This window comes from Labeo rohita, chromosome 20 (assembly GCF_022985175.1).
Source record: "Labeo rohita strain BAU-BD-2019 chromosome 20, IGBB_LRoh.1.0, whole genome shotgun sequence".
In the NCBI taxonomy this organism is placed as follows: domain Eukaryota; kingdom Metazoa; phylum Chordata; class Actinopteri; order Cypriniformes; family Cyprinidae; genus Labeo; species Labeo rohita.
Genome location: NC_066888.1, coordinates 11878934 through 11899666, shown reverse-complemented (window position 1 = coordinate 11899666; position 20733 = coordinate 11878934). Strand labels below are relative to the sequence as shown.

At 37.6% G+C, this 20733-nt stretch overlaps 1 protein-coding gene across 2 annotated transcripts; it reads right to left on the bottom strand.

The window, feature by feature from the left end:
* Positions 1-111: 111 nt before the first annotated feature.
* Positions 112-19724, bottom strand: LOC127183385 (tumor necrosis factor alpha-induced protein 2-like). 2 transcript variants are annotated; one of them, XM_051139406.1, is made up of 13 exons: positions 19449-19724; positions 9351-9554; positions 9103-9261; positions 8164-8791; positions 7954-8068; positions 6529-6651; positions 6328-6422; positions 6152-6244; positions 5767-5893; positions 5153-5278; positions 4684-4839; positions 2560-2681; positions 112-2194 (listed from the first exon to the last, which is right to left on the bottom strand). In XM_051139406.1, exons 1-13 carry the CDS (start codon positions 19471-19473, stop codon positions 2026-2028), a joined length of 2142 nt encoding a protein of 713 aa, XP_050995363.1. In that variant the 5' UTR covers positions 19474-19724; the 3' UTR covers positions 112-2025. The 2 variants fall into 2 exon arrangements, with proteins under 2 accessions (XP_050995363.1, XP_050995362.1); XM_051139405.1 differs by lacking the exon at positions 19449-19724 and adding an exon at positions 18879-19123.
* Between the last annotated feature and the right edge of the window lie 1009 nt (positions 19725-20733).

The window sequence follows — 20733 nt, the reverse complement described above, 5'->3', positions numbered from 1 at the left end:
ACTGAGCATATAGCAACCCACCGACAACGACAGCATAGCAACACAAACAAATCATTCCTAGCATCAATATTAATGTAAACAACAGAAACAAACTATTAGGCAAACTCTCCATCTCTTTATATTTGCTTTATTTATCTGATGCAAACAACATTTCACAATTGCCAATGAAAAACACAACAGCAAACGTTCAATAGCCAAAACTGCTTAATTTTTTTTTTTTATATATTTATATACTTGGTTAACCGATTTATAGTTGCAATAATGGATCTTTCTCTCTGACAAATTTAAACATTTAGCTACTGTAAATGAAAGACAAAGGCTATTTTCTGAGCAGCTTTCATACTGTATTACTGTATTGTAAACCAAGGTGTGTTACAAAATAATTTTTGAAAATAAGTCTTTATTTTCAAAGCTTTGAACATGCATTCAACTAAAGCGAAAACACTCTTCATTAATAAATACGTATATATACATCTTTTTTATTTTTACATTTGTCTTACCATTTAGATTGTTGGCACTTCACAGATTTTCTGATTATACTGGCCATGTGTTTAGGGTATCCCCAGCTTGGATAGACTCCAGCCCCCTGTGACCCTGCAGAGGTTAAGGTGTTATGGACGTAATGCTGATTGAATACTGAATGGATGGATAATTAGGGCCTGAGCACTGCAGTGCGAGGACCCTATTGGAATTGCTCCATTTATTCTTCTTCTTCCAATGTGAATTGCATTTTTGAGGGCCTAAACATGCTTGAAAACTCACGAAACTTTGCACACATGTCAGACCTGGCGAAAATGTACATCTGATGTGGGTTTTGGAAGTGGGTGTGGCAAAATGGCTCAATAGTGCCACCTATAACATTTTAACGGAGAACGCTTTGAGCTACGTTTCATGTACATGTATGAAACTCAGTACACACATGTAACACACCAATACCTACAAAAAAGTCTCCTGGTACAACATCCGAAACCCAACAGGAAGTCCGTTATATTGAATCTCCTGTACGATTTTTGCCTACAGTTTTAATCCGATCATCTTCAAATTTGCTGAGTGTTATCATAAGGCCTTTGCGATGCTAAATTGCTAAGATCTTGAGTTTTCGTCGAGGGGGCATGTCCCTGGTGCCCTGAAAAATGTTGATGTTTCCAACACTTAGCTAAGTGCTAAAGCATGTTATTAATGCAATAAAACAGGCAGTTACTGTAACTCAGGCATGCAATGTCCAATCTGCCCCAAACTTAACAGGTTTGATAAGAGTCCTGGCCTGAACACATTTATGTGCCAATATTCAGTCATAGTCATAGTCGCCACCTACTGTCAACGGGAAGTGACATGTTTAACACTGTGATACACTATTAGCAACACACTAAAATAAGCCATTGAGTGCTAAACTTGCTAAAAACATGCTCAAACATGCTAGCAACACTTACTAAGTGCTAAAGCATGTTGTTAAAGCCATGGAACAGGACGTTTTTGTAATTCAAGCAAACAATGTCCAGTTTGCCCCGAACTTCACATTTTTGATAAGAGTCCTGGCCTGAAGATAACTACATGCCCATATTCAGTTATAGTCATAGCGCCACCTGCTGGCAACCGGAAGTGACATATTTAACACTGTGATGGACTATTAAAAGTACAGCAAAAAATGCCATTTTGTGCTAAACATGCTATTTTGTGCTAAACATGCTAGAAACATACTAGCAGTTCACTGGCCTGAACATGTCTTAAGGCTAATATTCAGTTTCATAGTGCCAACTGCTAGCAAAAGGATGTAACTTTTTCTACATTTAACATGTTTACATGTTTTACATTTACATTAATGACTGACATATTCTTCCTATATTTACTATATTAAAAGCATAGGAGTAAGTAGAGGACTCATTGTCCGGTAGACTTTAGTTTTGGTGAACAAAGTCAAATCAGTAGAGAAGAACAGAATAATATCACTGAGTTTTCTTAATAATAAGTAATACATCACACAATACTGATTATGTATCACAGTTGTTTAACATAGCTATAGATGGATCACGGCATTAAGGTGATTTTCCGTTTGACGACTACTTTAGAGAAGAAGGAAGTGGAGGACTCGGTGTCTGGTGTTCCTCTGTGTTCACTTAGAGACCCTTTGATCCTGCGCAGATCTGAGTTTGAAAGGTTGGTCTTCAGGTTTAGGAGAGCAAGAACATGCTGCTCACTAGTGAAGAATAACAACAAAGATCATTGATGAAACAAGACATACTGTAATCTAAGTAGATATGAAGAGTTCAGATGCAAAACCAGCTAAAAGCCATCTCGGTCAAAAATGAGATAATGATACTGAGTGAATGCTCTCGACACACATTATACGTCCATCAAATACTTTTTCTTCAAACTCGCTAAAATACCAGCCTCAGCCCAATCAGAAGTACCAGTACTTACATAGAAACCTATACATCTGAGCCTGATAAAAATGCATTTTTTAAAGAAAGACGTCAGATGGATTTAGCTGGTTTTGCATCTGAACTCTTCATATATAGTTTCTTTCTCTAAGGTAAAATAACTGCATCTTGCCAGACTCACCTAATGTCAGGATAGTCTCTTGCCAGAGTAACAATCTCAAGCTGCAAACTTCCAGGATCCTGCAGTTTTAGAATCTCTGACAGTTTTGGCAGTATCTGACAGAGCCATTCCTCTCTGGATCCCTAGAGAACAGAATGTACTTTATTTAGAAAACTCTGTTTATGTTACCTCCTAATTTCCCTCTGCTTTCTCACGAATCATTAAGCTCTTTCAAACAAAGAAAATTACACTACACTACTAAAAGCGAATACACTAGGAGAATACACTATATTATGTCTGTGACTCATTGTTATATTGTGTTTAAAATAATAGTACCAGACTACTGTATGTTACTGTCAGCATGTCAGGCACACAAATGTTTTTATTTTTCAAACCATTTGAACTAATTAACCCTACAACACTCTTAAGCTTCGAGGGCTTTAATTATTATTTAATATTCCCCAGTGTGAACAACTGTGATAAAAAAACACACGAAACACGAACATATTTACACCAAAACTGCATTAAAAGAACAGAATATAGATAAAACATTGATCAAGGGAATAGTTCACCCAAACATTTGCTCACCAATGGATCCTCTGCAGTGAATGTAATTTGAAATCATTGCTTCTGATCAAAATATGAATCCATAATCCATAATAAGGCTTCCTCCAGTGAAAAGGTCCATCCTTCGTCATCCTCTCAAATCCAAGTCCACTGACATATTTGTTTAGAACAGTTTAGAACTGTTTTCATTTGTAAATGGTGCTTGACCCATGCATATTTCTCTCTTGATTCAGACGAGACAGCTTTTTTTTGGAGAAAGCAATATTATGGATAGAAGAGCCAGAAACAATGGTTTAAAGTTAAAAATGTCTTATTTAAGGAAAATGTGTACATTAACTCTTCCAAGAACAAAAATGAAAAGTTTTTTAAAAATCTAAAAGATAATGACAGTGCTGGGTTATTTTTTTTAACCCAAATGCTGGGTTCAACCTGCTGGGTCATTTAATTGAGTTGCTTTTAATATTCCTACCCAGCTGCTGGGTCATTTTTAATGGGTTATTACATATTGGGTTATTTTTTTCTACCCAACCGCTAAGTTGAGCCTGTCTTCGACAAAACAACCCAGCTGCTGAGTTGCAGTCAGAGCTTGGCCTTTTTGAGTCCTCTAGAGCGGTTCACAGCACCACAGATTTAGTGCAATTCTTCATTGAAATAAAGGTTTGTATACCTTTTATTTCATTTATAAAGTCTTTACTGTGCTGTAAATTATATTATTTTACGCAACTCAACATAAGGTCAAAATGCCAGTCAGCTGCGTTAGCAGCGATCATACGCATGATGGAAACGCCTTTTACCATGCATAACATAAACGGATTGTACTTGTTATAATAGTGAATTTAATTTGATGTTAAAATATGTTCTCTAATCTCAGTACTGTTTGTTTAAGGGCAGGTTATGGAGGTAGTCACGGCATCTTTCAGCTACGAGTGAAACGTGAGACGGCGGTCTGAAGCTCATCGTTTTTCCGGCGAACAGCAGCACATCACCGGCTCAGATTTCACCGACGCACCAGCATGAGAATTAGCATTATTTCTGTGAAAAGTGATTACAGAGAACGGTTGAATACACTTAAGTTAATAGGCTACTTTTAAATGTTACAATTTTTTATTTTTTAAAATGCTTGTTAAACGAGCTTAAATGTATGTAATATAACTATGCTGTATTCATCCAAATAAATTCAGTTTGTCTTATATTTTTTGTCCATGTGTTCTTGCTTAATAATAAATATTTATCTTTTGATTACTGCTGTTGCCTCTGTAATTTCCAGCCCATTTTAAGCCAGCAATATAGTTGACTTTAAATAAAACAACCCAGCATGTTGGGTAAAAACATTTAACTCAAATATAACCCAGCATGTGTTCTGTCCAATATTCACACAGCACTGGGTTGCCCAATAACCCAAGTTGGGTTGATTTTAACCCGACATTTTTTTGAGCCAGGAGTCTTTTCAAATGGTTTTAGAAAAAGGAAGAATTAAGCTTTTTATTCTACATTTTCAAGAGTGCATGAAAACCCCACTCCGCATATTTTGTTTGCAGCGTGTGAGTGTATGTTTATATGCCTGTGTCTGGATCTCACCACTTTGGCAAACACAGAGCAGATTTTATTGCTGTCGTGGCAGATGAACTCAGCAGCTGCTTCTTGCTGCTCTTTGTCTTTCAGTCTCAGTTTTCTCTTCATCATTCGCCTCACATACTCAACCATTACGTTTACATGCAGCTCAGCCAGCAGCTCCTATAAACACAGACACACACTCTTCAGATATGCATTAATTGTAAAACAATAAAAAATTACCACATTAGTAACTAATGTAAGATTATTCGTCTGTTTACAACAGTGGTTCTCAGCCTTTTCAAAGGGCATCCATTGCCTACAACAATATTCGAAGACCTCACATGTTTTTTGTAATTTAAGTCATCTCAAGGCCCCCTTTGGAACTCTGCTGAGGCCTTTCAGTTAGCCATGCCCCCCCTTGGTTGAGAACCGCTGATTTACAATATGTTACAGTTCTGTTAGAAATTATATTTGCTGGAAAAGTGGTTCTGACCTCTCTGCAGACAGGCTGGAGCTCTTTGACACTGTCTATGTTATTCTCAAGTGCCTTCACCAACTCCTCCACAACCTCACAATGTCCAGCAAACCAAACTTGAGTCCATAGTTTATGGTACAGCGGCTGTGCAGATAAACATTTTGGTTATTTCTAAAATGTTAGATTTACTTTAAGAAGTAAACATGAAAGTAAAGCATATTATAAGTGAGGACATCTGTGTTGGAACCTGGAACAACATTCCTGTAATAAAATCAAAAGCCAAGTCATTCCTTCAGCCTTAACGCAACCTACCTTTAAAAAATCTGAAGGAAAATTTAAGTTAGAGCTTTAAAAAAGGTGTATAATTTTATTGACCACTACTCTGGCACTGGTTGAGCCACACTATGTCAGACCTTTCAAGCAAACATTTAATCGTAACCATTGATTGAAATGCTGTTCCAGGACCAACAAGGATGTTGATGCAGATACTTCTTGGCTAAATGCTGACTTCTTCATTCTGATTTCTGGATAAACTATACTAAACACATCCTCATTGGTCATCTAACATAAAATGAGATGGAAAATGTTTTTTCGGGGCATTATTTCCATGTAAATAAGTACAGTAACTGTACCTTTAGTTCGGAGTGAATACGACTGAGGAAGTGCTTGTGACAAATGTTTTTGAGATCTGCTAATGTGGACAGGCAGGCTGTTCTGGTGTCCTCTGAAAACAAATGTTCTGGTTTTTGTACGTAATCCCTGAGGATATAGAGAAATAATGGTTGGTGAAGTTTTATTGTAATAATGAGAGTAGACTTGTAACATGTTGCAGTTAACAATGCTCTAGTTTATATAAAGTAAGATTATATTTGATTTTAAATTCAAATATGAGCAGCATAATATATTATACTATTGTGTAGCTAATAATTATTTTGAAATAAATAATTACTTTATATTGTAACAGCATATTTAGAATGCCTGCAATAAGGTAGAAAAAGGTTAGTGAGTCAAACTCACCTAAACTGGTAAATATTAACCAGAGTAGCACTGAGAATTTTAGGAATATTTTCTTGTTTTCTTTTAATAAGTTCCTCCAGACGTGTCTTATAGCTGCCATAGGATAAAAAAAGGAGTAAGCATGTCAATGATTGTACTTATGTGAGAATGTGACAGTGATGTGACTAGTTATCTACCTCAAAAGAACGCTGTCCAGCTGGTTTAGAAGACTCCGGGCTTTGCTTTCACAGCTCAAAAATGTGTTGACATCTTTTACAGCCCCATCAACAAGCTATAAGAAATTTGGTTACACTTCAATAATGCCAAACTGCATAAAGCCAATGCATGTATAATTAAAATAAGATGATGTTAGAGAGTCAGTAGAGCTCATAACCTACTGGTAAAACATCTACAGCAAGGCTACTGAAGTAGTATCCATCCAACAGCTCTGGTTCGCTGCCATCACTCCATTTTTTCACTTCTTTCTCAAAAGCAGTGAATAACCATTTTTTAATCTCGCTCTGATGAGAGAAAACAAGCAACAGAAATTATAAACTAAAACATGCAGCATTAACTGACATGAGAGAGAAGAACGTTAACACTGTATCTACACCAGATACAGTTGAAAAAGTTTACATACAAAAGCAGTCAAAAGTCAGAATCTGCAAAATGTTAATTGTTCTACCAAAATATGAGGGATCATACAAAATGCATGTTGTTTTTTATTTAGTACTGACATGACCTGTTTACATATAGTCCACAAGAGAAAATAATAGTTGAATTTATAAAAATGAGCCTGTTCAAAAGTTTACTTACACTTGATTCTTAATACCATGTTTTTACCTGAATGATCCACGGCTTTTTTTTTTTCATGAGTCCCTTGTGTGTCCTGAACAGTTAAACTGTCTGCTGTTCTTCAGCAATATCCTGCAAATTATTTGTTTTTTTATTTGTATTTGAACCCTTTCCAAAAATGACTGTATGATTTTGAGATCCATCCTTTCAAACTGAGGACAACTGAGCGACTCATATGCAACTATTACAGAAGGTTCAAATGCTCACTGATGCTTCAGAAGGAAACCCAAAGCATTAACTTTTTAAATTTAAAAATCAGGGTAAATTGAACTTATTTTGTCTTTTGGGAAACATGTAAGTATCTTCTGTAGCTTCCGAAGTGCAGTACTAAATGAAAAAAATACTGTATTTAGACAAAACAAGAAAAATGTACACATCTTCATTCTGTTCAAAAGTTTTCACCCCCCAGCTCTTAATGCATAGTTTTTCCTTCTGGAGCATCAGTGAGTGTTTGAACCTTCTGTAATAGTTGCATTTGAATCCCTCAGTTGTCCTCAGTGTGAAGAGATGGATCTCGAAATCATACAGTCATTGTTGGAAAGGGTTCAAATACACAAAAAAAAATTTTCAAAAAGGATTTTTCTGAAGAACAGCAGGCAGTTTAACTGTTTAGGACAAACAAGGGGCTCATGAACAACTACCACTAAACAAAAAAAATCAGCTGTGGAAGTGTATGTAAACTTTTGAATGGGTCATTTTTATAAATTCAACTATTATGTTCTTGTGTGGACTATATGTAAATGTCTTTTATGTGAAAAATCTTATTCAGGTCAGTACTTAATAAAAAATAACATAAATTTTGTACAATCCCTCTTATTTTTGGTTAAATAATTAACCAAATTAATTAATTTTGCAGATTCTACAAGGTGTATGTAAACTTTTGACATCTGTATGAGCAGCATGTCGACAGCAATCGAATTCATTGTCTCGTTTTAATCCTAACCTACTATAGATATTATAATAATCACCTCTTTGTAAGAGAAGTACTGTTCCTCTAATCTCTTAAGATCTTCTTCAGGTAACAGAGGTCCAAGTCCTGAACTGTTGATGTGCTCCTCTAATTCTTTATGCTTCAGTACATCGCTAAGAAAAAAACATTAAAGAACATTAACATTTCTGAAACTTCTGAAACATGCTGGCATGCTTTCGAAAGATGACTGTCGTTTACTAGCCCTTACTTTGGGTAGTACTCCACAATCCAACTCAATATATAGAGGCATTCCTCACAACTGATTTCAGATCTGGCGAGCTCCTGGAGTCTGGTGGAAAAGGCTTGATGGTAGAGATGAGCATACGTCCTACAGATCTCAAAGTCTGGTGGGTAACACTCTCTCAGATTTCGGACCACTCTGAGCAGGTCTTTCTGTACTTGTTTGCCCATTCGGCACACCTCTTTCTTCAAGGAGGTAGACAGGTTGTCTGCTTTATTCTCCTGTTCATCTGCATTCTTCATTCTTTCCTCCACGATATTCTGGAGCGATGTGTCATGGATGTTTCTGCACTTTCTAGGCCGCCATACTGGACGTTGATCCGCAGCCACTTCCGCCCAGCGTCTGTCCTGTGCCTCCTCTTTAAGTATTGAAGTCAATGCACTCTTGAGTGTCTCCTGGTTGTCTTCACTCATGGAGTCATGGATGGCCAATCTCAGTCGCAACACAAAGATCTCATAGTCTCTCTGCAGCTTGTCTTCCTCATCTTCTGCCCTAGCCTCTTTTGAACTGAAGAGACGTTCCTCAGCTTCCACAAGTTGCTGCTGTGCTTCAGCCAAACGGTTCTCCTCAAGGTTCCCATTGAAATCCCGCTCCACTGCATTATATAATTACATTATATTAACTTAATTTTTGAAAATATACCCTTAGCTCCCGCTATTTGTCATGGGTATGGTATAGCAGGAGCAAGAGTCCTCTAATATAGTGACCCATACTAAAATATATACAGCAGCTGTATTACACATTTTCATGTATAAAGATCCATTTAAACTCTGAGAGGAAAATATCAAGCATGAAATAAAAACAAAATGTATGAACTGTTTTAACAGTAAAACAAATTATTAAAATAATATTTGGAAAAAAGTACTTTTTGTCTTTTACAGTGCGTTTTTTTTCTACCAACTATACCTGGTGGAGTTTCAGGGGATTTTGGATTCTTCTGCCATTTCTTGAAGTCAAGAATTTTCATTTTTTCTGTTAATTTGATTTTGATTTTGTGTTTCTGACATGCCACTTCAGAAACACCAGGAGAATCTGCAATGCCTTCAATGGTGTCAAGGTCCACTTCTAAAGTATAAATCAGAAATTGAAAATGATAAGAAGCTTTTTATTTCATTTACAAGCATTACAATTTACAACACATTGTGCTGTTTTACCTAACGGTTTTTCGGGGGTTAGAGCAGCTTCAGATTTTGAACTCTTTTTGTGTTTTAAAATGTTTTTCATTTTAATATTTTTTGGTATTTTCATTAGGTGCTTTTGTTTCTGACATTGTTCTTTGGGCTCTTCATCAGCTGTGCCTTCAATGCCAGTTGTTTCTTCACAGATTTCTTCTGATTCCTTATTTTCGTCAAGGCCTTCTGAAAGCAGAAAGTAATCAGAAACATATATATGTTAAAATCTTAATCTTATAAAATAAATAAATCCTCATATTGGGATGGGAGGAAGCGTTGTCTATATGAAACAATTTAAAATCTACTATTAAAATGTTCACTGCCTGGCCAAAAACTAAAGTCACGTCTAGATTTAAATATGCAAATACTTGCTTATCTTGTCCAGCTCTGCGATGCGCATGCGTACTCTGTGTAATCCGGGTCAATACTTCTAAATCATCCATAGCTGCAGAAGTACTGACCCAGTGTTTACAAAGAGAAAGCGCAAAGAAAGTCAAACACCCTTTACAAAAAAAAAGGTAAAACAGCGATGTAGGACGATTTGGAGTTGGAGGAGAAAATGAGATGGGAGAGTTTCGACATACCCTAACTGTAATGAACTGGAATACACAGTGTCTATGCAGTATACTGCATACAAAAAGCATATAAATTGTAATTTGTTTTTTTAAACAAGCGATCGTTTTACTAGATAAGACCCTCCTTCCTCAGCTGGGATCGTTTAGAGCCCTTTGAAGCTGCACTGAAACTGCATTTTGGACTTTCTGGCACCATAGAAGTTCACTATATGGAGAGCATTCCTGAATTTTTTCCTCAAAAAAACATAGGCTGCGTGTGAAAGCCTAGTCAGCTGACTTGCTGCCTCGCTGCCTTATCAGGCAGTGACTTCGAAGGCTGCGAAGGCAACTCTTTCGAAGAAACAGTTTTGGACAGACTTCAGAGGCAGCAGAACGTGACGCCGTTGCTAGGTTACCTAACGATTAAGTTGTAGAATTTGTAGAAAAACGATCTTATACAGCTATATGTAAATGCTTTAATTATACATAAAGATCTCAATGTCATTACCCACCGAAGGTCTGTGTGTGTACTTTTTGCTTAAATAAATAAAAGCACTGATGCAAGTAATATTGCAGAACAGGTCTAGTGTTATTAGTGGCTGTTTCGTTATTATTGGTAGTATATTGTAAATATTATTCTTATTCACTACTCATTTGAACCCTTTTAACATTTTATTAAATACTATTATTACAAACAATATTATTTATTATGCTTTTTACACTATTACGATTCATAAAGAATATCATGGTCAAGATCTCATCTATTATATAAAGTAGCAAGTCTAATTTCACCAGAATATCTTTATTTATATAGCCTAAAATGACGCACACGCACAGGATTGTGGGAAATCGAAGGCAGCGAAGGATACATCTATGCTGCCTTCAAAATTTTGTCAGAAGAAGGTACCTCAGGAGACAGGAAGTGAAGCAGAATTAGAATTCGGACGTGCCTTGATGTCTTCCTGCCTTGGAATGCTGCCTCCGAAGGCAGCATTTTAGAGCTTTCGGACGCAGCCATAGTTTCTTCATCTTGGATGACAAGGGGGTGAGTAAATTATCTGTAAATTTTTGTTCTGGAAGTGAACTTCTCCTTTAAAATTTTAGGATTGAATCATTATAGTGATTCATATTTTTCTGGCATGTTGGATGTTTGGCACAATTCTTTTAGTCCTATTCATTGCGTTGCTTTTTTATTTCTCCAACAACAATGTTGCAAGACATTACCACGTACATATTCCAGGATGACAATGCCAAGATTCATCAGGCTGAAATTGTGAAAGACTGGCCACCACGGAGTTCTGACCTTAACCCCATTTAAGGTCTTTATGATGTGCTGGGGTTCTTTGTTGGGCTGCCTTTAGCTTTGATAACATTGTGAATTCATTTTGGAATTGTTTCAACAAATTTATGAAATCATATTTGTTTCACATTTTTTCCCATCAAGAGTTCCATTGATTTTTGAACATGATTTTGATCTGATAAATTGATTCCAGGACATCCAAAAAGTCTTTCACTGGGGTTGAGATCAGAAATGCATGTGTGAAAATGATTCCTCATGCTCACTGAATTGCTCTTTCACAATTTGAACCCAGTGAATCTTGGCACTGACATCAACAAATATGGACATGGGTATGGTTTCCAGCATAGCTGTTTGAGAAATAAAAATCATCAGTTAGGGTTTAAAGAATTGTTACAAAACATAACATGCCATAAACAAACAAATCACTGCAATAATAATCCAATCCTGAACTCTTCTATTTTCGTTATTTAATTTCAAATTTAATTACACTGTTAAAGATGTAAGCATTAGCTAGTATTATTTACATTTTAAGAGCAACACTGATGAGGACACAGGAAGTGTCTCAGTAAACCATGCATTCAAGCGCACACACACACGCACACAAACACATTAGTTGTTTTCATTCAGCAAAATGGCAGTTCTGTATCCATCTCTTTAACCAGATTGCACATACTATGGCAAGCCGTTTTAACATTTAATCTATAGACCATATGAGTATATTTGCTACTATGTACTACTAGTACTTCTTTTTTAGATACTAGTATCTTTTCCATTAATTACTAGTACTTATTCATTAGTTACTATAGTGCTTTTTTTAGATCAGGGATAGGCAACGTCAATCCTGGAGTACAAAAAACATATAGTACTTTTTAAATGTGCAAATGCTAATAGTATGTTGAATATTAATGAACCAACAAAATATAAAAGAGAGATTAGACAGGAAATAAAAATAAGGAGACAGAAAGTAGAAGAATTGAAGAATTGAATTGAAGTAGTTTCACCAATAATAATACCTTGGTTTGTTGTAAAGAATTATAAATGCTCTCCAAAAAGGCATAATCTCTTGTGATGGTTGATGGTTGTCTCTTGGTGAACTGGTTTCTGGATCTACATAACTGCCAATAATCAAATCAAAAACTTTTTATGATATTTTCAAAAGAATAAATGTCATATTAAACATATCCTTTCTGTTTTCATGGTAATCAATTAGAAATTACTCATGTTTATGTAATGATCTCTTTCTCCAAATACATTCTCACTGGTTCTTTATGAGGTTGACGATATCTCCAAATTAACAGGTCATAGTTTTTCTGTTTTTGAGATCATCTATTAATGTCTGACTAGTATTTTTTTCCAATAGTGATTAGTATCTTTTTAAATATTACTAGTAAGCATCCATTAGTACTTATTTATTAGATACTGGAACTTATTCAATAAGATACTAGTACCTTTTTAATAGATACTAGTAGTTATCACAAGTACTTATTTATTAAACACTAGTATCTTTTGTAACTACTACTAGTAACAGGTCTTTTCTTACTAGTCAGATCTGCTTTTTTTAATCATATTACTAGTCCGAATGGCCACAGTAGAGTTCAATTAAAAATTTTACTTTCCATAACATTTTAAATAAGTACCAGTATCTAATAAATATGTAATTGTATGTAATGAGTAAGTACAATAATATATTTAATATGTGCGAGTACCGAATAATTAAGTACTACTATCTAATGAATAAATACTAGTATGTAATAATAAACAGTACAATACAAATACTAGTATGTAAAAATTTAATAACTAGTATTAATTTAATAGGCAACCATATCTAATAATAAGTACTAGTATCTAATGATTAAGTGCTAGCATCTAATAATTGTCACGAATCTGGTCGGTGTCCCGCTGTCCGCTCACCACCAGATGTCGCTCTCACCTTACCCACACACCCTGACTGTTGTACCACACCCCGGACTACATCTCCTGTCATGCATCACGCTGATTGCATCAACACATGTGACCAATCAGCAGCACCATAAAAGCCCCGGTCTTTCCCCATGCAAGTGACGGATTGTTGTTAGTGTTTTTCCCATTGTTTAGCGTTCTCTTGTTTCTAGTTCCTTGTGTTTGATTCCCTCGCCTGGCTCCCCGTTTTCGACTGTTCGCCGCCTGCCTTCGGACTATCGCTCGTCATAAAGGACTATTCTCTCGTCTCGTCTCTGACACTCCTGGTTACTGTTGATTTGACCCTGCCTGTACGACCATGTATCTGTCTCGTCCCTATAATAAAGGCTCGCAAGTGGATCCGCTCGCCTCTCGTCCTTTACTCCTCGTTACAGAACAATCCATTCACAAGGATCCAGCAGCTCAGGACACTGCAGTACAGATCATGCTCCTCAAGCAAGGTGAGTGATCAGTTGAGGAATACGTGATGGACTTTAATACATTAGCACATCAGACTTCTATGAGCGATCTGTGTCTGATGATATTTTTCCGTGGAGGGCTCTCTGAACCTTTCGGCTCCTCAATGCCACTGTATCAGCCCCATTGGACTCTAAGTCAATACCTAAACATTGCACTACAAATCAGCGGTTCATCACTTACTGTGGGTGTCGCGGAGAAGCAACGCGACATTGCAGTAACGCCGGCCGTGCAACCCGCCCGTGTAATGGCGGCCGCGCCGGTGCACGCTCACAAGATGGAGGCGACGGCGGAGCCCTTTCACAAGATGGCAGCGAGAATGGAGCTTCGTCACGTCACAGCTGCTATACCAGAGCCGTACAAAGTCACAGCTGCATTTCCTGAGTCAAGTCAAGTTGCAACTGTGTTTCCCGAGTCAAGTCAAGTTTCCAAGTCAAGTCAAGCTGCAGCGGTGTTTCCCGAGTCAAGTCAAGTTTTCAAGTCAAGTCAAGTTGCAGCTGTGTTTCCTGTGTCAAGTCAAGTTTCTGAGCCAAGCACTGACAAGATGGCTGCCACGCCAGAGCCACGGCACAAGATGGCTGCCACGCCAGAGCCACTGCACAAGATGGCTGCCATGCCAGAGCCACTGCACAAGATGGCTGCCACACCAGAGCCACTGCACAAGATGGCCGCCGTCTCCAAGCCACTCCACAGGATGGCCGCCATTCCAGAACCTGTGGTCAGCACCCGGACGCCACCTGTGGTCATGATGGCCCACGTGCTGGACTCACCCCTAATGACGGTATGAGCAGCTAAAGTGGCGCTCCTTCACGCCGCGGCTGCTACCCCAAGGTCAAGTCAGGCTTCCAAGTCCAGACAAGACACAGAGTCAAGTCAAGACACAGAGTCAAGTCAAGACACAGAGTCAAGTCAAGACACAGCTGTTGTTCTCCACGAGTTAAGGCAAGTCACAGCTGTGCCCCACGAGTCAAGTCACGTTACGGCTGTTGTTCCTGAGTCAAGTCACTTTACAGCTGATTTCCATGAGCCTAGTCAAGTTGCTGCTGTTGCCCCTGAGCCAAGACAAGCCAAAATCGATCTTCATGAGCCAAGCCAGGTTGCGGCAGATCTTCATGAGCCAAGTCAAGTTGCTGCTGTTATTCCAGAGCCAGGTCAAGCTTCAGCCTCTGCTCCAGAGTCAAGTCAAGCTACAGCTGTAGCTTCCAAGTCTACAGCTGTAGCTCCTGAGGTCCCGTCTGGTCTTGAGTCTGCTCCTGAGGTCCCGTCTGGTGTCAAGCCTGCTCCAGAGACCTCTTCCGTCAGAGAAGCTGCGCCCATGCCTCCTGAGGTGTCAGCCCTTGCTGTAGAACCTCCTAGGGAGGCGGCGTTAACCTGTGCACTCTCTGCTTCTCTCCTCATTCTGTCTGCCTTCTCTGTCCCTGCTCTCCCCAGGTCCCTGTCCTTGACGCGGGTTCCCGCTCCGCCCTGGAGGGCCCCAGCGCCTCCTGCTCCGCCCTGGAGGGCTCCTGCTCTGCCTCCGGCTCCGCCCTGGAGGGCTCCTGCTCTGCCCCCGGCTCAGCCCTGGAGGGCTCCTGCGCCTCCTGCTCTGCCTCCGGCTCCGCCCTGGAGGGCTCCTGCGCCTCCTGCTCTGCCTCCGGCTGCGCCCTGGAGGGCTCCCGCGCCTCCTGCTCTGCCTCCGGCTCTGCCCTGGAGGGCTCCTGCGCCTTCTGCTCCGCCTCCTGCTCCGCCCTGGAGGGCTTCTGCACCTCCTGCTCCGCCCTGGAGGGCCCCGGCGCCTCCTGCTCCGCCTCCGGCTCCGCCCTGGAAGGCTTCTGTCCTGCCGGTTCTGTCACAGTCTCCTGGCCCTCCCACCGCTCCCCAGGACTGTTTTTCAGTTGGAGCGTCTGGAAGCCGCTCCTTGCGGGGGGGCTATGTTGACGTTGATTGCGTCAACACATGTGACCAATCAGCAGCACCATAAAAGCCCCGGTCTTTCCCCATGCAAGTGACGGATTGTTGTTAGTGTTTTTCCCATTGTTTAGCGTTCTCTTGTTTCTAGTTCCTTGTGTTTGATTCCCTCGCCTGGCTCCCCGTTTTCGACTGTTCGCCGCCTGCCTTCGGGCTATCGCTCGTCATAAAGGACTATTCTCTCGTCTCGTCTCTGACACTCCTGGTTACTGTTGATTTGACCCTGCCTGTACGACCATGTATCTGTCTCGTCCCTATAATAAAGGCTCGCAAGTGGATCCGCACGCCTCTCGTCCTTTACTCCCCGTTACAATAATAAGTACTAACATCTAAAAAGATAAGTACTTGTACCTAATGAATAACTACTAGTACATGAAAATTAAGTACTAGTCACAGTTGGAACACTAGTCAAAACTGAATAGTTGATCTGAAAGACAGATCCCCATAGAAGTCTATGGCTAAATAAATAAATAACAATAATAATAATAACAATAATTTGTTACTAGTAGCAATAGAATAAGTACTACTCACTATTGAAATAAGTATTTAATAGGTATAGTATCTAATAAATAAGTACTAGTATCTAATAAGCACAGTATCTGAATAAGTATTCGTACTAGTAATAATAAGTACTAGTATCTATTTAATAGGTACTAGTATCTAACAAATAAGTGCTAGTGTCTAATAATAAATACAGTATCAAATGAATAAGTATTAGTATCTAATAATGAGTACTAGTGTCTATTTAATAAGTACTAATATGAAATTAATGAGTACTATCTCATAAATAAAAAATATCTATTAAATAAGTACTAGTACATTTTTTTAAAAAAGGTACTAGCACCTATCTATTTAATAGGTATGAGTACATACCTATTAATGAATAATTACTAGTATCTAATAAAAAGAACCAGTGTCAAATAATGAATACTAGTGTGTATTAAATAAGAGCTAGTATGTAAAATCCAATAGTTTACCTTACTTAGATATAATTAGTTATCTATACTTCGTTGCTATACTTACTAGGTTTTATTAAGTTACAGCTACTTTCAAGCGAGTAAAACAGTTTACTTACTGCTTTGAGTGACGCTTACTTAAAATATTCAAGTAGCCACAAAGGAATCAATGACATTAATAAACCAGTAAGAGGCAACAGTGCACTTATATGTTGCTAATTTGCAAAGTAACAACAGAAGAAGAAGAAAGGTTTTTAAGGTGGCAATTGTTAATCTGCAGTTATTTTTCACTAGTTACATTCACTCATTTCCCAAAGTCATTTTGAAAGTTGTTTCAATACAACGATATATTTGAGAAGTAATAAGTAGGTTGCTTGTAGAAGGTAACCTTTTAATTCTTCTAGCTAAATCTTTTGATTCTTTAGCTAATGTATTTTTTATATTTATTAATGATCTTTTACAATTTCATTGCTCTTCACAAACCCCTTGAGAAACTTTATTGGGTTGAGACAATCCTTTAATATTTGTGATAATGTGCTGAAGTCACAGACTTCAACATTCAGCACGTGAATCACAACAATGGTAACAATTCAATTTTATTTATTTTTATTAATTGTGACAATAACCATTATTTTATTTTCTCTTTTTGTTGTGCTGCTACTGACACAAGTCAGTAAATACAATTAGCAAATAAAAGCAACAACAGTAAAACAAAGCAATTATTCATGCTGCAGTTCTCACTACACCTAGGAGGGTTTTCTGGGTTCGGGCCATTCCCGAGCTTGGAGCCCTTCCCCGGACAGCACACCAAATATGCACTAATTATATGTAAGCGTGAACATATAATATGAATATATATCTAACGAATACGTACTAGTGTCTATTTAATTGGTATAATAAGAACTAGTATCTAATGAGTAAGTACCAGTATCTTTTGAAAAGGTACTAGTACCCTGGTGAAAAAAACAGCATATGCTGGTAGCAGTGTTGGGCACGTACCTTTAAAAAAGTAATTAGTTATAGTTACTAGTTACTTCTCACAAATAGTAACTGAGTTAGTAACTGAGTTACATCATTATAAAAGTAACTAATTACCAGGCAAAGTAACTACTGCGTTACTTTTAAAAAAAATATCTAATTTAATATAACTATATATATCCACACTATTTTAATGTTGTTGTGGGCAGTGTTGGGAATGTTACTTTGAAACGTAGTTAGTTATAGTTACTAGTTACTTCTCACAAATAGTAACTGAGTTAGTAACAGAGTTACATCATTATAAAAGTAACTAATTACCAGGGAAAGTAACTACTGTGTTGCTTTTAAAAAAAAAAAAAAAAAAAAAAAAAAAAATTAAATATATTAAATAACTTGGATGACCCCAATATTAAATATGTTAAATGAATGAAATTTTAATGAAATTAATTACATTTTTAGTTTACTCACCAAACTAATATTAAATATCTGATATAATATTATAATTATAATTAGCATTCAACTTTAGCCATTAGAACTTTAGTAATTAGAATAACCATGTATGAATGCATGTTTGTCATGTTGACTGAACTTAGGACTGGTGGAGATATTGTTTGTAATTTAGTGTTTCTAAGAACGTCTTGTTACTACCACAAATTCTACTATTAATAACAATATTAAACACACTAAGGTTTAATGAGCTGCTGGGTTCATGAATATTAATCACTTTGTCTGCGTTCGCTCTAACTGATTTGCTGTAATCAAAACAGGGACGATAATAGGTCAGCGCCAGCCAATGAGATTGCTGTTTGCACATTAGTTCCGCCTACTACCGGAGAAACTGGCAGTTCTTAAAAGCTGAAGTATTCCAAAGGAGCTCCGTTGTTTTGAGAGGAAAATACAACAAAGAATATCGTTTACACGTAGCGCGTCAATTCTGCATGGTATGAGACTCTGTCGCTCTGTATCTTTCTTTGGGTGTGTGTGAGACAAAGTGACGGCTAGTCGTGTGCCTTCACACTAGAGTTTACAGCTCGTCAAATACAGGTACGCTGCACATCCATTCAGATGAACTGAAAAATAAAATTATAATAAAATTATAATAAATGATAGTAACGCCGTATTTTATTGGCAGTAATGGTAACGGCGTTGTAACGTAGGAAGGACCAGCTTAAACCAGCATCAAAACATACCAACCAGCATATGCTGTTTTTTTCACCAGGGTAGCTTACCTAAAGAATAAGCATTAGTACTGGTATTTAATTAAAATATACGTCTACCTAAAAATAAGTACTAGTATCACGAAAACAAATACTAGTACGGTTTATAGATTTAATGTTAAAACGGCTTGCCATATACATACGTCGTTTTTTTTCCTTTTCTTTTCTGTCCGAAGCTATGGCACCAACAATCAACGCTGTTATCTTCTCTTTTGAGTCCATTTTTAGCGGTTGCGGCTGGTTCGACAGACGATGTTATAATACCATCAGATGCTGTGTTGCCGCAAGTAACCGGTCTAAATGCTAAACCGTTATCTGGTTGCTATGGTAATGATGATGGCAATGTGCAATGGAAAGAAAGCTGGAAGCTGCTGTTTTAATAGGTGACAGAATTTAGACCACTAAAATAAATGCGCGACATGGCATTTAACGTCAAATTAAATACATGCCTCCTTATGTTAACTCATGTGCCACATTTCAACCTCTAATAGTAGAATTTAAAGGTCGTGAATTACTAAATACAGAAGTGTGGCAGATACATGTTAAGCCATGTTTAACTGACTTAAAAGGACAGACAACAACATTGTAAGAACAAAACAAATGTTTTAATTCTTATCTGTTTAAAATCAAATCTTCATGTCATACTCTAAACAGCCAGACTATTAGAGTGCAGTCATCAGAACAAGACAATCACATGCTATATACTGTCTTACCTTTTCTCATTTTGCTTAAGGGCATTATCCAGAATTGAAGGCAGCCCAAGTGTGTCCCAAGTACTCTCTATTTGCTTTCAGTTGAGAGAGCCCTTCACAGCTTCATTTATAGACTGCTGCTGATGTTCTCCAGACATACTGCTGCGTCATGTGATCTAGTTAAAATGAGGCACACCCTGTGTTTAGACTCCTAAACTTTTTGTTTGCAAACATTGCAGCTTTTAATTTTTCTATCTTGATTGCTAAAGCTAACCTACTTCCTGGGTTTTAACTATGCAGTGAATGATGATGATAATAATAGTAATGATTCTTCTGACATGACTCATGTCTGATTTGTGGGAAATCTATTAAAACAAGGACAGAGGTCCAGTATGACTCTAACAGTGCCATTTACTTGTTTTCGTTTAGGCATCATTTTTTAATCATTACCTTTTTAATTTTTTGCTTTTTTAATGCAGGAAGTGTGTTTGTGTGTGTGCACGCAATGGATTTTGGTCAGCCTTTGGATATAGTCTGTGGGTTTTCCCATTGTACGTAGCATTACAATAATACTGCAAATGTATTGTGAGTTTGTGTTGCAATCTAATGTAGACATCTTTTTTTCTGACAGCATTAACAATGAAAAACATAATAGCAAACTTTCAATAGTCAGAGGAGAATGAATTAATTTTTAGCTTTAAGACTGAATCAGTTCACTTGTATTTTGGTTTTGGTTAAAAGGATGCAATCTTTAGTTGCAATAAGTTTCTCTTTGATAAATTGCAAGTCGATTTATTTAGCTACTGCAGGGCAAGGACGTTGTCAGCAAAGGCTAGATTCTCAGCCCTTATTTTCATTAGTTTAAATGGACATTTACAAGCCAAATAGCTCTAATCTGGCCATGGGATTTCTAATAAATGTTTACTCATTTGTATTTATGGCTTACAGTGACAGTTTGTTGTTGTAAAGCAAGGCCTGTTGTATAGTTTTTGTATAGTATCAGAACATTTGAATAATTATCTTGGCCTTTGGAGCTATTTTCTGTCACCATGTTTTCCTTTAAGCCACGTGGTTTCTCTCTCACTCTTCTTACAGCCCCTTCCAAATATATCAGCTGCTCCCCCTGTTGCACACCAGACATGAATTAAAATCAAGCGTAAAACCCCTCTTCACTGCACACTGAGACAAAAAGCTTATTTAAAATGAATAAATAAATTAGCCTGTTCACAAGTTTACTTGTTTCTTAATCCATTAAAAAAAAGGATTCTTAATTTTTTCCTCCCAGTGTCCTGGTTTCCCCCATTTC

Coding starts and splice junctions, on each gene's coding strand:
- LOC127183385 (XM_051139405.1), bottom strand. CDS start 18,957: ATGGACTCAAAAGAGAAGATAACAGCGTTGATTGTTGGTGCCATAGCT. Junction 9,262..9,350: donor AACCCCCGAAAAACCGTTAG/GTAAAACAGCAC, acceptor TTTATACTTTAG/AAGTGGACCTTGACACCATT. Junction 5,894..6,151: donor GTTAATATTTACCAGTTTAG/GTGAGTTTGACT, acceptor CTATATCCTCAG/GGATTACGTACAAAAACCAG.